General features: G+C 39.2%; 1 protein-coding gene across 11 annotated transcripts in view; it reads left to right on the forward strand.

Annotated features, from left to right (window-relative positions):
* The window catches only part of elavl4 (ELAV like neuron-specific RNA binding protein 4), a 108,705-nt gene that overhangs the window by 21,075 nt on the left and 75,013 nt on the right, over nucleotides 1-12,617 (forward strand). For 4 of the 11 annotated variants that reach the window (XM_069194310.1, XM_069194314.1, XM_069194316.1 and 1 more), the window contains exon 1: nucleotides 11,101-11,445. The exons of the other annotated variants lie outside the window; for them this stretch is intronic. In XM_069194310.1, the coding sequence (XP_069050411.1) occupies nucleotides 11,437-11,445 (9 nt within the window). In that variant the 5' untranslated portion in view covers nucleotides 11,101-11,436. Of the gene's footprint in view, nucleotides 1-11,100; nucleotides 11,446-12,617 lie in introns of those variants that run through there. 11 annotated transcript variants of the gene reach the window in all.

A 12,617-nucleotide genomic window follows, 5' to 3' on the forward strand; every position in this document is an offset into this window, starting at 1 on the left:
ACCCAGATAGGGTTCACACCCTGGAGACATGTTTTGGATTGGATGAAGTTCCAGTATTCATTGCTTTACAGAACAAGACAGAAATGAGTCTGCATTATTTATGCTTGTGGGCTGTTTTCCCTTGTTTACTGAACTTGTATGAAAGCCATCAATTTAAACTTGAATCATAATATAATTCAGAAATGAACCTGGCTTGTGCTCCAGCCTTTACTGTAGGTTTTCTTCAAGTGTGAAATCGAGCACGGGTTATATGAGGAGTCTGACTTGATCCTTCCATTCAATTTCTAACTGCTTCCTCCAATTCATGATCTCGGGGGAGCTTATTTTGGCAAGCAACGGGCACAAGGCAAGACACAGCCTGGATGAGACGCCAGTCCATCACAGGGCACACACAGACACAAACACAGACACACACATACAGTATAACAGGGTCAATTTTCCCAGAAGTCAGTTAAAGTAACAGTATGTCTGAAGAAACTCACACAAACACAGGGGGAACATACAAACTCCACACAGATAGCATCCCAGTTCCAGAATTGAACCTAGAGCCCCAGTGCTGCAAGGCAGCAATGCTATCTATTGTGCCAGCATGTCAATACCATACTGTATACATTGAATATAAGCAATACAACTTCAAGCATGTGAGGAGCAGGTACAACACTAAGATTTCTAGTGTTGTTTTTGTGGTAAGGAAAGTGCAACTGCACTAGAACAAGCACAGAAAACATGTGGCGGCGTGTCTTTTTAAGTCATGCATATGATTCCACTTGTTTGTACCATGGCTAAAGAAATAATGTAGGAAAGCTGGGCAGTTGTACTATTTTTAAAGTGTCAGGCTTCTGTTTTTTTTTTATATAGACTGGATTAAAAATAAATAATAATAATAACCATTACATAATATTTGAATAAATCTACTCTCTATTCAGAATTCTGGTATTAATTTCACGATCACAGGGGTGTTGAGGAAAAGCTTAACAAATCCACTGTCTTTGGGGTTGTTCATTTAAATTTGGCAAGGCCGCATACTTGAAAATTGTTCTGTGATTCGCATCATCTCCTAGTATTTTGCGTTTTGTACAAAGATACTCCCTTCAGAACGTCAGTGGAGCTGAGTTACTTTTCTTCCTTTCAGGCACATTTCCATCCCACGCTGTACAGTACCTCAAAGCATACAGGGGAAAATGGAAACAGAAGTACTGGTAGATCTTGTGTGAGTGTTGTTACAGGACTTAATGGAAGGACTGGGTTGTAGATAGGGGATGACTAAAGAACAGGAGAGAGATTGTATGGTCTTGGGAAAATAAAACGCATGATCAGTTTTGTTCCATTTATAAATAATGTCCTGCGAAAAATGCTAATGGGGATATTTATCTGTTGAATATTAATGCAGAATATCCCTTGACAAAACAGAGGAGGATTTAAACTGAGCATTATACGTCTTTACAGCTGGGTGCCGAGACATCCTGTAAGTAGAGCAAAAAAGAAAAGGAAAATCTGAAGATTTAAACCAGCTCAGCTACAGAAGCTGACCCCTCTTTCATGTTAAGTTAAGATCCTTCTTGTGTTTTTAGTCCATCTTTGCATCTTAAGTAGAAAATTCGTCTTGCAGGCTGAGATCGCTTTTTTTCCTCTGTTGTGCATTTGTTCACTTCTTCCTCGCTGCTTGAGAACAGTTTACGGCAGTGAATCAGGAAGCATCTTTTCACCAACTTGCAGCAAACAAAAATAAATAAATAAATAAATGTCCTCCAGAGAAAATGTTTCTCTACAATCCCTTCGATGTAGTTCAAAGGAGGTGGTCTCATCTCCTTCTGCAGACTTCTTCAGACAAACAGCAGGCTGCCCAAACTTGCTGCTTGTTTGAGTTTTTTTTTTAAAATTTCACTTTAGCGCAAGCTTAAATAGAGCTGATTGAAAGCGTTTTCTGTACAAGAACCTCACGGGAAGCAAAACGGCAAAATCTACAAGCTCAGCATCTGCATAGAGACAGCAAAAGTGAGTTGAAGCCATTGCCACATGCTTGGTGAGCCTTTGAAATTTTCGTTTGGGTTGATCAGCATCTCTGTGAAAACTACTCTCAATGTGTGCAGCGTGCGGTTGAGTTTTTTCTTGATCTCAGTTTTTAAATTGCTCTTTGTTTGGTCCAGTTTTTTTTAACCCTGCAATTTAATTATTTGCAGCAATTTCACATGCAAGGAGTGCTCTGAGCCATTCCGTTCTCTTTGTTATGATGCACTTTGTATTCCCTCTGTATGTACTGTATACGTTGTAATGATCTGCCATGGACTCCATAAGAGGGTTTTGCATGGAGAGAGCAGTTTTTTTAAGCACAAGTATTTGAATAAAGTACCCTGTCATATTAACACGATCATCACAGAAGTATTAGAATTGCCTAGTTTCCCTGTGCAAGTACAATAAATGTCACCCTCCTGCACAGTAGTGTGCATCATGGCTTGCAAGGGCTGATTCCCAGCTCCAGATGTCTGCACTAGCTTGTGGCTGGTGGTGTTCTGATTGTATTGTCCCTGCATCAAGGGTGCCTGTGTTAATATGGCAGGGATTTGTATATATGACATTACCTGGCTTCAAGCTGTGTGTGACAACCAAATTTTGCATATGCATGATCGTCAGATTTGCATTACATTTCATGTCTGTTTTCATTTTGTCTCACCTTCAGCTGTTGCAAATGTGGCTCTAAAAGTCAAAAGAGGACAACTGCTCATGGGTCCATGTGACACCCATTGGAAAAATCCTGTCACTCTGAATTGACAGTAAAAGGATATCATAAATTCAGCATCATCTGCCAACTTGGATGTTTATCAATGCAATGCATCACCGAAAGGATTGTTCATAAAGAGATCAAGGCTAAATAATGGGGTAAGAAGGAATCAGAGGTCATAGCCAGAAGTCCAGAGTTAATTTCTCCTCCTAGAAAAACAGCAAAAGACATTTTGGGGTCTTTTGCATTGGAAGAAGCTACTCAATAAAACTCTTCCAAATATGGTCAAATTCAGGTGATCCCACAAAAAAACTACTTTATAAAAGTCTACTTGTTATTTTAATTTATAACAGTATACCAAACTGGAGGTTTTGAAAACCTCAAAGAGCTTGTCTAAAAGTTCTTCATAGTCCTATGCAGTGATTCTTTGATAAGACTTCTTCTGGATACACAGATCAGTACAACCTACAGTAGGTTTAACAGTCATTATAATCAGTAGACTGACTGTCCAAAGGCTGTAATTGGTGCACTGTTACATTTCAAAGCTCACTGTAAAAAATACTCAAACCCTGAATCATTCCAATCAGTCTCTGTACGTATAGTTCATTTACATATGTTGATTGCTAGAGTATTCCATATTTTCCTTGATTGTTCTTTTTCCATGTTTTTTATTGAGTAATTATTTACTGTGTCTCTTATACATTGGAAACCATGTTTACTATGAATAAAATCATGGATAATTCTTCAGTATTTAGTGTATTTTATGTCATATTTCTAAAATGTCTCCCTTCTAAAATAATATAGAAATATATTTAGGTTTGATCCCTATTTGTGCATACTGTATTTAAAAAATGTTACGACCGAAAAAATGTTTATTTTTTTGAAGCACAACCTTTAAAATCCTCCAGTGTTAAAGATTTTCTAAATTACGCATTTCAGAAACTAGGTTATGTGGTATTTTACAGAAAGGCGATTTGAAGCACCCAGATTGTTTTACCTGCAGCTTACCTATTAAAATTTCAAAAGGTCAAATCTATCAGAATTAAAGCACCCTGGATTTTTATTATTCACACATCATTCCTGTGGCCTGATGTTATTTTCTGCCACACTCAATAGTGCTGTAAAATGTGCTAATAAAAACAGGAGCAAGAAAGAATATTAAGTTCATTCAACCAGAAAGTCACAAATGTACAGTGCATTTTCTCCCCTTTAACTCTCAGCTCTATCTTTAACTATTGCCTGAAATCAGTTTCTTCATCAGAGAAAAATGGCTTGTGAAATTAAGCTGCAGCAGAACAACACTGTCACAGCAGAATTTAATTTTTAGGCACTCCAGTGCAATCATCTTTCCTTTCCATTACAATATATGGTGCACCAGTATAACAGAACCAGCCAGCGTTCATTAACCTAGATGACACTAAAAATTCCTACGCTTTGTCTCCTGGAGAAAAAAAAAACAGATTAAATATTGTATTATTTTTTTCTTAATTAAAAGTCGCCAAGCTCATTTTATTTCCTGTTGAAATATCGGAGCTTTGTTTGTTTTTAATTGAGAGTGCCAAGGCTTGTGGCAAATGAGATCTGAGAGGTTTTAGTGCTCATTAATATTTCAAGCACATTGTTTGAAAAGCTTTAGTACTCAATAAGGTGCAAAGGGAATGAGTTGGAGTGCAGAGAGTGGAGTACTTCAAAGCTGGCTAATGTTTAGGATAGTTTTTTTTTCCAGAGGTGTGGAGGACTTTGTCTCCAGAAAGGGGTGGTTTGCCTGGCCTAGTGACCATATATACATTTCTAGATTTCGGTGTTCATTAGAGTTTGCTTCAGAGTGCTATACTGCAGAGAATATTCGGGCTCATTAAGGCCCGGGTTAACAGTACTGGAGTGATGGAGAATATGGAGTGTGCTATAATATTTTCCACAAGCGCTTGTTAAACTGGAGTTTGTTGAACTCCAGCTAAGGTTAATGGACTAACTCGAGTTTCAGCAGCGACAAGTGTTTCCCCGTAATTGAAAAAAAAAGAAAAATGCTTGGAAGTCTCTGCTTGGTTTCCTGTCACATATTCTGTCGGAGAAGGGTAACACGTAGGACTAAAAACACAGCAGAAAGCCTCAGGCTACTACTCAAAGAGCCCCCTATTTTTAGGAGAGCAGATGTTAGGGTCAGAGTCTAATCGGAAGTGTAGAATAAACAAATTAGTAGGAGTGCGATTTGGGGTTTAAAAGGCTTTTAGTGAACGGAGACCCAACCTTATGTTAGCGAAAAATTTCCTGTCATGCAAAGAAGTTAAAATGTACCTCTAAAATGTCTCTAAGGTGGATCAGCCGTACTGCTAATTGACATTCCAGCCTCATACATAGGGCAGTTTTGATAGAGTGAAGATGAACAAAAAAGTGGAATTCAGTTTTGGAATTACACAATTGCAGTGTTTTCCAAATTTCAATTTCAAATAAAACGGTTTGAATTTCATTCCAATAGTCTTTTTTATGGGGCCATCAATTTATCCCCAGGAAGTGCTTTTGAAATTAAAGCCGCAACATAGTTGTTCACCAGCACTGTCAACCTCCTCTGTTGTTTGCACAGCACAGACTGACACTGCGGTGAAGCTCTGGCCATAACTAAGAAGACAAAATGTCAGCACTGAAAATGGAAAGACGTAAAATAATTTTCTCAAACCAAGGTATGGTGACTACGACCTGTGCACTGCTTGGCTCATGTTCAAAGAAAAGCAGCTTGCTGCCTGACTCATGAGGTTGTTCCCTGTGTGAAAACCCTGTTTTTACCCCAAACTGTGATTTACAAAAGTGGATCACCAGCTTTCGTCAGTCAGCTACTGTACACAGGAAAATAATTCACTTCAACAACGCGAACAACGCAACACACAAATCATTCTTGTTACGACTGCTTTGCATTCAATTATAAAAAATACCACACCACTCAGTACCATGTACTCAGAATAGGGCTGTGTATTACCTATTGCTCTGCAAATGCTTGATATGAGGTTTCTGGACATGGTCACCTAAGATGTTCTCAGGGAAATAAAAAGCTAGTGTCATTTCTACACAAATGTCAAAATGTTTATCTCCAAACTGCTGTGTGGTCTCTGTGTCAACTCAGGTCTAGGTAATGCCTAGTTAATGTCGCAGTATCCCCCACTAAGCCCAAGACCAGAAACAGGACGGTCAAAAGAATAAAAAAACTTTTGATTTCCATTCTGGTGCGAATAATGTGGTTAATTATACCCCACTGGAGGGCGGTTTCATGCAGTCTCCTGGCAGGCCTCTCAGGGACCAGCCACAGTGAATTAAATTCAAGTCTTAAGACTTTCTTGGTTGCTGCAGCTCCTTGTGCCAAAACCCACATTTGTCTGATCAGTGGAAACTCGAAAGTGCGCAATGTCAATGACATCTAAAAAAACAGTGAGATCAGCAAAGAGGCAGGTGGTGGAGGTGGGGGGGGGGCTCCAGGATTTTTTCTCCCCTTTTAAATTTCTTTCAGGATCGAAAGTGAATTAAAAAAAGCACAGCTCAATTCAGCTGCACGTCCCTGTTTTATATCCTGGGTTGCTAGTATTGATCCAACACTTTGGGGTAGCTCGCTTACAAGACGTTCATATATATATATATGTGTGTTTTATTGAAGAAATAAAGCATGTCACAGGAAAGTTGAATTAAAATTAAATAACACAAACATCTTTTGGCATTGATTCCTACAGGATAATCCTCTGGGGAACCCCAGTGATAAATGCCATGATATTTCTGGACCATTTTCTTTTGAAATCCATCTTTTTTTTTAAAGAAGAAAGCAAGACACCAGCAGCGCGGTTCTCCCCATTACACGAGTAGGCCCAAAGCAGACATAATAGCAGGTTTAAAAAAAAAAAGTGGCTCCCTAGCAATATCGTTGTGAAAGCAAATTGGAAAACCAAGACTGTGCATGTTGGAGCTGATGATAAATCCACACTGAAGGTGGGGGATATTTGCAATTCCCTTCCCTCCTCCTCCGGAAAAGATCTGAATTAGGTTTTTGTCAGTGGTGGGAGCTGAGAGGCTCTGTTTTAATTATTAATGCTTCTCTTGTGCAGCTATCAGAAGCAATAAGGTGGTTAAAACACAAGGACCAGACAGACAGGCACAGCAGGCGGTCCGAGAGGTCAGGCAGCAGAAGGAGGAAGTGTGACGCTCTCAGCAGAGACACCTTCATGCCAGCAGCAGCTAACGGAAGAGAAGCAAGTTGCGCAGCACTGTAGTCTGTTCCAGGTTTTACAATCTGTGCTCTTGCGCAAAAGTCGGTTAACGCAAAGAGAGCAACAATACCCGTGGTACTTTATCTCTGCCTCTGGGACTGTCTGATGTTATCTTGTACAAGAGCTTGCAGCTTGAAAAATCCAAGATGGATCAAACTGAACTGCACTGGGTGTCCTAAGTGCTTTTGATGACAATTGTGGCAACAAAAAAAACCCCGGAAACACATGTTCCTGATTTATGTGCAGGTTGTAAAGTTGTGCATTAACAAGAGCATTGCTTATTTATCACTACTGTGCATAATATAAAAGCAGGGAAAGTGAGTTGGAATGCCTTGATAATGGGTTGTTTTATGGGCATGTGTTATACATGCTCTATTACTGCTTTTTTGTATGGATTAGAAATACGTCATCTAGGCTCAAGGGTATAGTTTAGCATTATTGAGAGCTAACTGATCAGAATGTATTTTAAAGCAGTTTAATTACATTGACCCTGAGAACTGAGAATCCCAGATACCATATGTCTTCTGGAGATCAACACATTGCAACCAAACTTCTTCTCTGGTGCTTTGAATTAGAAGCCCAGGAAAACCAATGCTTAAAAGCTCAGGAAAACTGATGTCTGAAAGACATAACTCACAGGAAAGAATATAAAGCTCTCGTTGTATAAGATAATTTGAAGTTGCACTTTAGTCTGCATTTCACCTTAATTACTTTTTTAATTTTAAGATCCTTCATTAACCCTGCATTCTGTCTTCCCCTGATTTTGTACAGAACCTCATTTTAAATACGGTTGTACTTAATATACAGCAGACAAACGGCAATTTCATTTTTTATAGCTGTACTGTAAAAGTAGTAATTGTAAATGTATAATATATAATATATTATAATTAGTAATTATTTAATTATTTAGTCATTAAAAAATTACAAAACTGAAGTTTCCCGGTGGCATGATGAATCATGAATCATAATCTAATTTGAACGGATGGTGAGCTTTGTATGTTCAAAATGAAATAAGTACGGTAGTTTGTGCTACTATGAGCAAAGCATTGTCTATATACCTTTTAGGTTTCCCAACATTTCTCCCCAGGATTTCAAAATGTGCACTAAAAACCAAATTGGAACTCGGGCTAATTGTAAAACACCAAAGCTTTTTCAAATCAATTCTAATGAAAAACTGGAATAGCGATGGCTTTCATACACTGTTTTATTGTATTTGACTTTTACATGAACATGAAGAAACCTGGGAATATGATCAATGCAATGCTAATGCATAATTGTACTGTGCAATAAAAAAAGCCAATATTTTTAACTGCAAGTGAAGCTCTGGCTAAATTGTGTTTACATGCACCCCGTTTGTATTACTATCCCAGTAAATGAGCTGCTTGCCAAATTATATTCCTCCATATAAATTAAGAGTTTATTAATTACTTTAGTGTGGTATGAAACCTGCTGTGTAGTACTATTGATTTCTGCCGTTCTTTAAATGTGCAACTGAGATGTTGAATTATTCTTTGAAGATATAAATGAAGCTAAACTGGTTCATTTAAAAAGCCATCTTCTGTCATTAGCTCTTACTGTATATACTCCCTTTCTCAGCTAATAATGCCAAGAGAGCCATGCACCGATAGAAAATTCTTGCCATTCCATTCTTTTCATGTAGGCAGCTTCCACAGAGCTTGATTTACATGTCCTTACAAAATTCAGGGAGGTTCTGGTAACCTGGCTGTAACATTTCAGCTTCCTGTGTTATGAATTGGAATTTAAGCATTCAGAATAAAATAGTGTACAGGTTCCTGAAATCCCAGTAAGTGATGTTGTCCTGTAGGTCAGACGTTGGCAAGGAAGAACCAATGTGTGCCAAGGAAGTACAAAAGAGTGAAGTCAATGGTGTGCGAGTGGCTGAGTGCTACCAGTATGGAGTGGAGATTAACTGAGGTACAGTATTTTCACTGGCCAGAACTAGGAATTGATGTGAAACAACTCCGCAATGTCGCCATCTTTGTGATGTTGTCAGGATTTTTCATGGTTCCTGAACAACAAAGAGTTATCAAAGTAGCTAGTGGCATAATGCCTCCTAATAGTCACAGCAGATAAAAAGGGGAAGGAGCTGTCGTTTCGTATCATCGTTTTAATGAGCTGCAAGGGTTTCCTGGTAAACTAAACGAAGCCTGACATGGCAGCCGCAACCTTAATTGCTGTCTGAGCAGCACTTCAGAGTTGCGTTTCAACACCTACTGTATTATTTTTCAGTTCAGAACTGGCTGGTACTTTCCTCATAACTTAGCCCTCAAGACCCCACCCAAACACCTCCAGCCTGCAGTGGGCCTTCTCCAATGAAATTTCCATCGCTCCACAACATAGTGTATCGCATCATGTTTAAAAAGATGTGGTTGATGTTTCAGACTCCAGTATGAAACAGAAGAGGATGTTTGAGTATTACAGTACATGTTGTAGGGTATAAAGTATGTTGCAAACATGGTAGTCAATTAAAAAGGGGAACGGTAGTCTTCATATGTTACATAATTGCTACATATTAGAAGAGAATTCAGACTAGATTCATTAGTTCAGTTGGACTTTCAGTTAAGTGGTGAAAGGAAAAACGATAGGAGCAATGAGAATTAAATGTATTCATCTTCCAGATTCTGACCTCAATCAAACCCAACTGCTTACCTAAATGTGATCACTTACAGTAGCCTGTCCTTTTGAAAGACGTTAGCTAGATATTATTCAAAATGTCTTTTTAAGGGTCTCTGAAGCCTTCAGTTGAAACGTGACATAATGTCCCACACAGAAATGCCATACTGTATGCAGTATCAATGCGCTTTGGCTTCGCCTTTCTTAAAAAAACATTTTGTAGTTTTATCTGTATTTATTTTTTGGGTAATTATTAAAATTGGGAGCATGTCTGAAAAAAATATACCTTGCACGCCTAGTGAGTTTTAAATTTATTGCTGCAACCTCACACCCCACCCACCTCACCTGCAAAAAAATCAACGTCATTGTCTTTTATTATTACATGTTAATTTTATAACATCTCTTGTACTGGGAAACAATTTAGAATGCAGAATAATGTAGGAGAGACCTCCAGGAGCTAGTGCCGACATATTTTAAAAGCTGGATTTATCATTTTAATAGAGAAACATTTACGTGTTTGTCAATAATTTAAAACTGCCTTTCATGACGCTGTGTGTTGTGAATGCAAAATTAGACTTAAAAAAGAAGCCGAGCAAAGTACTGTAGTTGGTTAAGTGAGGGGACGCAATTTGGTGGGAGCAGTAAGACCCGTAAATTAGTCACTTTTTGACCTGATTAAGACAAATGGGTTATAACTGGATCCCCCGAATAGTGGAATTTTTGTGATCTGGTTAACTTAATGTTGTACTGTACAATATATCGATAATACAGTTCGTATTTTTTTTAAGTCTTCATGGAATTTCAACATGAATGACGGGCGAAAACAACACGTTGATAAAGAATAAAACGCAAAAAGAAAGAAAAAACTGAAATATTCCAATACTTGTAACCGTAGCATCTCATATGAAGAAAAATAATCGGAAACAACAAAACGCTTACATCCCACAGAAGGAGACGTGAAACGATGCCAATTTACTAAGGTGTTCATACAAACCAAGTTGCGCCAGTTGCTTTCTTAATATGAACCACCTTTAGTTAGTGCACACTACATGAATTACACTGTTGCATCTTAAAATGGATAACCGGTTTCGCTTTCTTATAAGGTCAATGCATAAAAGTGAAACCGACTTTCGTCAGCGTCGCAGCTCCCTTTCAGAAGGCAGCTATGCGCTTGCCGTGTAGAAGCCAGTGTTGTTGAGAGACAATGCCAGCTCTGTGTAGTCGGTTACTCTTTGCCATAGAGCGCTTAACGTTTTAACACGAGCAGCTCCATCTCTCTCCGCGCGGAGAAAAGGCTCGTCTTAATGCTGTCAACATTGCCTCGGCTAATACCAACGGTACCTGATGTTTAGATGCCCCATATGCATGCCTCCCCTCCCTTTCGCCATGCCTCCCCACCTTCCTCCCTTCACACACACACACCTCCCCCGTACCCTCTCCATACCAGCCAATCAGATTCTACACCAGGCTGACAGATGGTCACATAAATGGGAGTAAAAAAAAAAACCCGAGGTGCTAGCACAAGCTAAGCAGTTTCAGTGAAGGTTCTTCCCTTTTGTTTTTTTTAATTTCCCCTCTACCCTTTCTTTCCAGCAGCCCTTGAATAAAGAGAGGAGAGCTTTTGCTCCCACCCACTGCTCAGCCTCCGACGAGAGGCACGCTCCGGCTCATATTCGTTCAGTCACTCACTCTCCTCCACCCGCTTGTCCTTGGAAATCTCACGGTCGGAGGACTGACTTTCCCCCCTGTCTTTTCCTTTCTTCCGTTCTCGAAAAAGCAGCCTTCTCGCAGTACCTCCTGTTACCTTTAGAATTTCGTTTTCAACCTTGTACAACAAGAATGGTCATGGTGAGTACGGATACCTCGTTTACAAAGTCTTGCCTTTCTTTAACCTTCAAAAAGTGTTCATTGATAAAAAAAAACAACAACCCGATATCTATATATATCACGATTTGGGTTAGATACCTACAAATTAAGCGTGCTGGGCGGATATCGCCTGTGTGTAGGAACGTTCCGGTAAAACTTGGGCAGGGTTTGTGCATGTGAATTTACCTATTTATCTTTGTTTTTAACCGTTACGCAAACAGAGGTGTTTAAACGTGCCAGATAAATTGACTTGAATCTGTGGTGTTTCGGCTCGTTCAGTTGTAAGAGAGCTTGTCGCTGCGGTGCTAGTGACAGGAGTCCGCGTGCACAGGTGTCCGTGTTTCTCAGACTGCACGACAATAAAGGATGCTGAGGTGTAGGTGTGTAAAGACTTGATTGACCGAACAGGGAAGATGTTGCATACAGCCGTACAACTCGACTTCTAAACTGGGGTTTCTCTCTAAAAGGCGTCTTGGTGGTGTTGACTAGTGTGTGCATGAAACACGTTGAATTCTAAAGACTGAAAGAAAGAATACTGAATACTATTATTTTAATGTCGTTGTGTCAATCATGATAAATATAACGATTTTGTTTTTACCCATTAGGAATGATTTCATCTTTTAACACCGTCTTGTCATATTATTTTGTGTAGGCTACACAGTGTAGGTGTTACCATTATTTCTTTATTAGTTTTAACACTCATGTTTCTGGAAAAGTCCTGGAAAAAAGCTGGGTAACAGGTTGCTTTGTAAGACGGATTTTCAAATCAGGTGTAAATGCTAAAATACACGAGCCACGTTTCTATTCTTTAGAGCTGAAATTAAGAAGTGGACCTCTGCATAACGATCTCTTAGTTCCCGCTCTGTGCACTGTAAACTAACCCGGGAATAACGTCAAGAAAAAAAACGGAAACTAGTGTACCTTAAACATTATTTCCTCCTTCAATTAAGTATCAGGTTGCAATGGCAATATTTCCATAGTGTGTGCGTATACAGGGGTTTGTCTAGAAATTTACACATAGAGTCAGCCTGTTATTAGGAGCCCGTGGGTTCCTGTGCCTTACTGTAATTATCGGTCTATGCTACGCGCACATGTTAAGGCAAACAGCGGCAGAAAGGGATTGCGCGCTGCCCAGGAGCTTTTTGCGGGCGCCG

This window comes from Lepisosteus oculatus, chromosome 9, assembly GCF_040954835.1.
Source record: "Lepisosteus oculatus isolate fLepOcu1 chromosome 9, fLepOcu1.hap2, whole genome shotgun sequence".
Taxonomy (NCBI): Eukaryota; Metazoa; Chordata; class Actinopteri; order Semionotiformes; family Lepisosteidae; genus Lepisosteus; species Lepisosteus oculatus.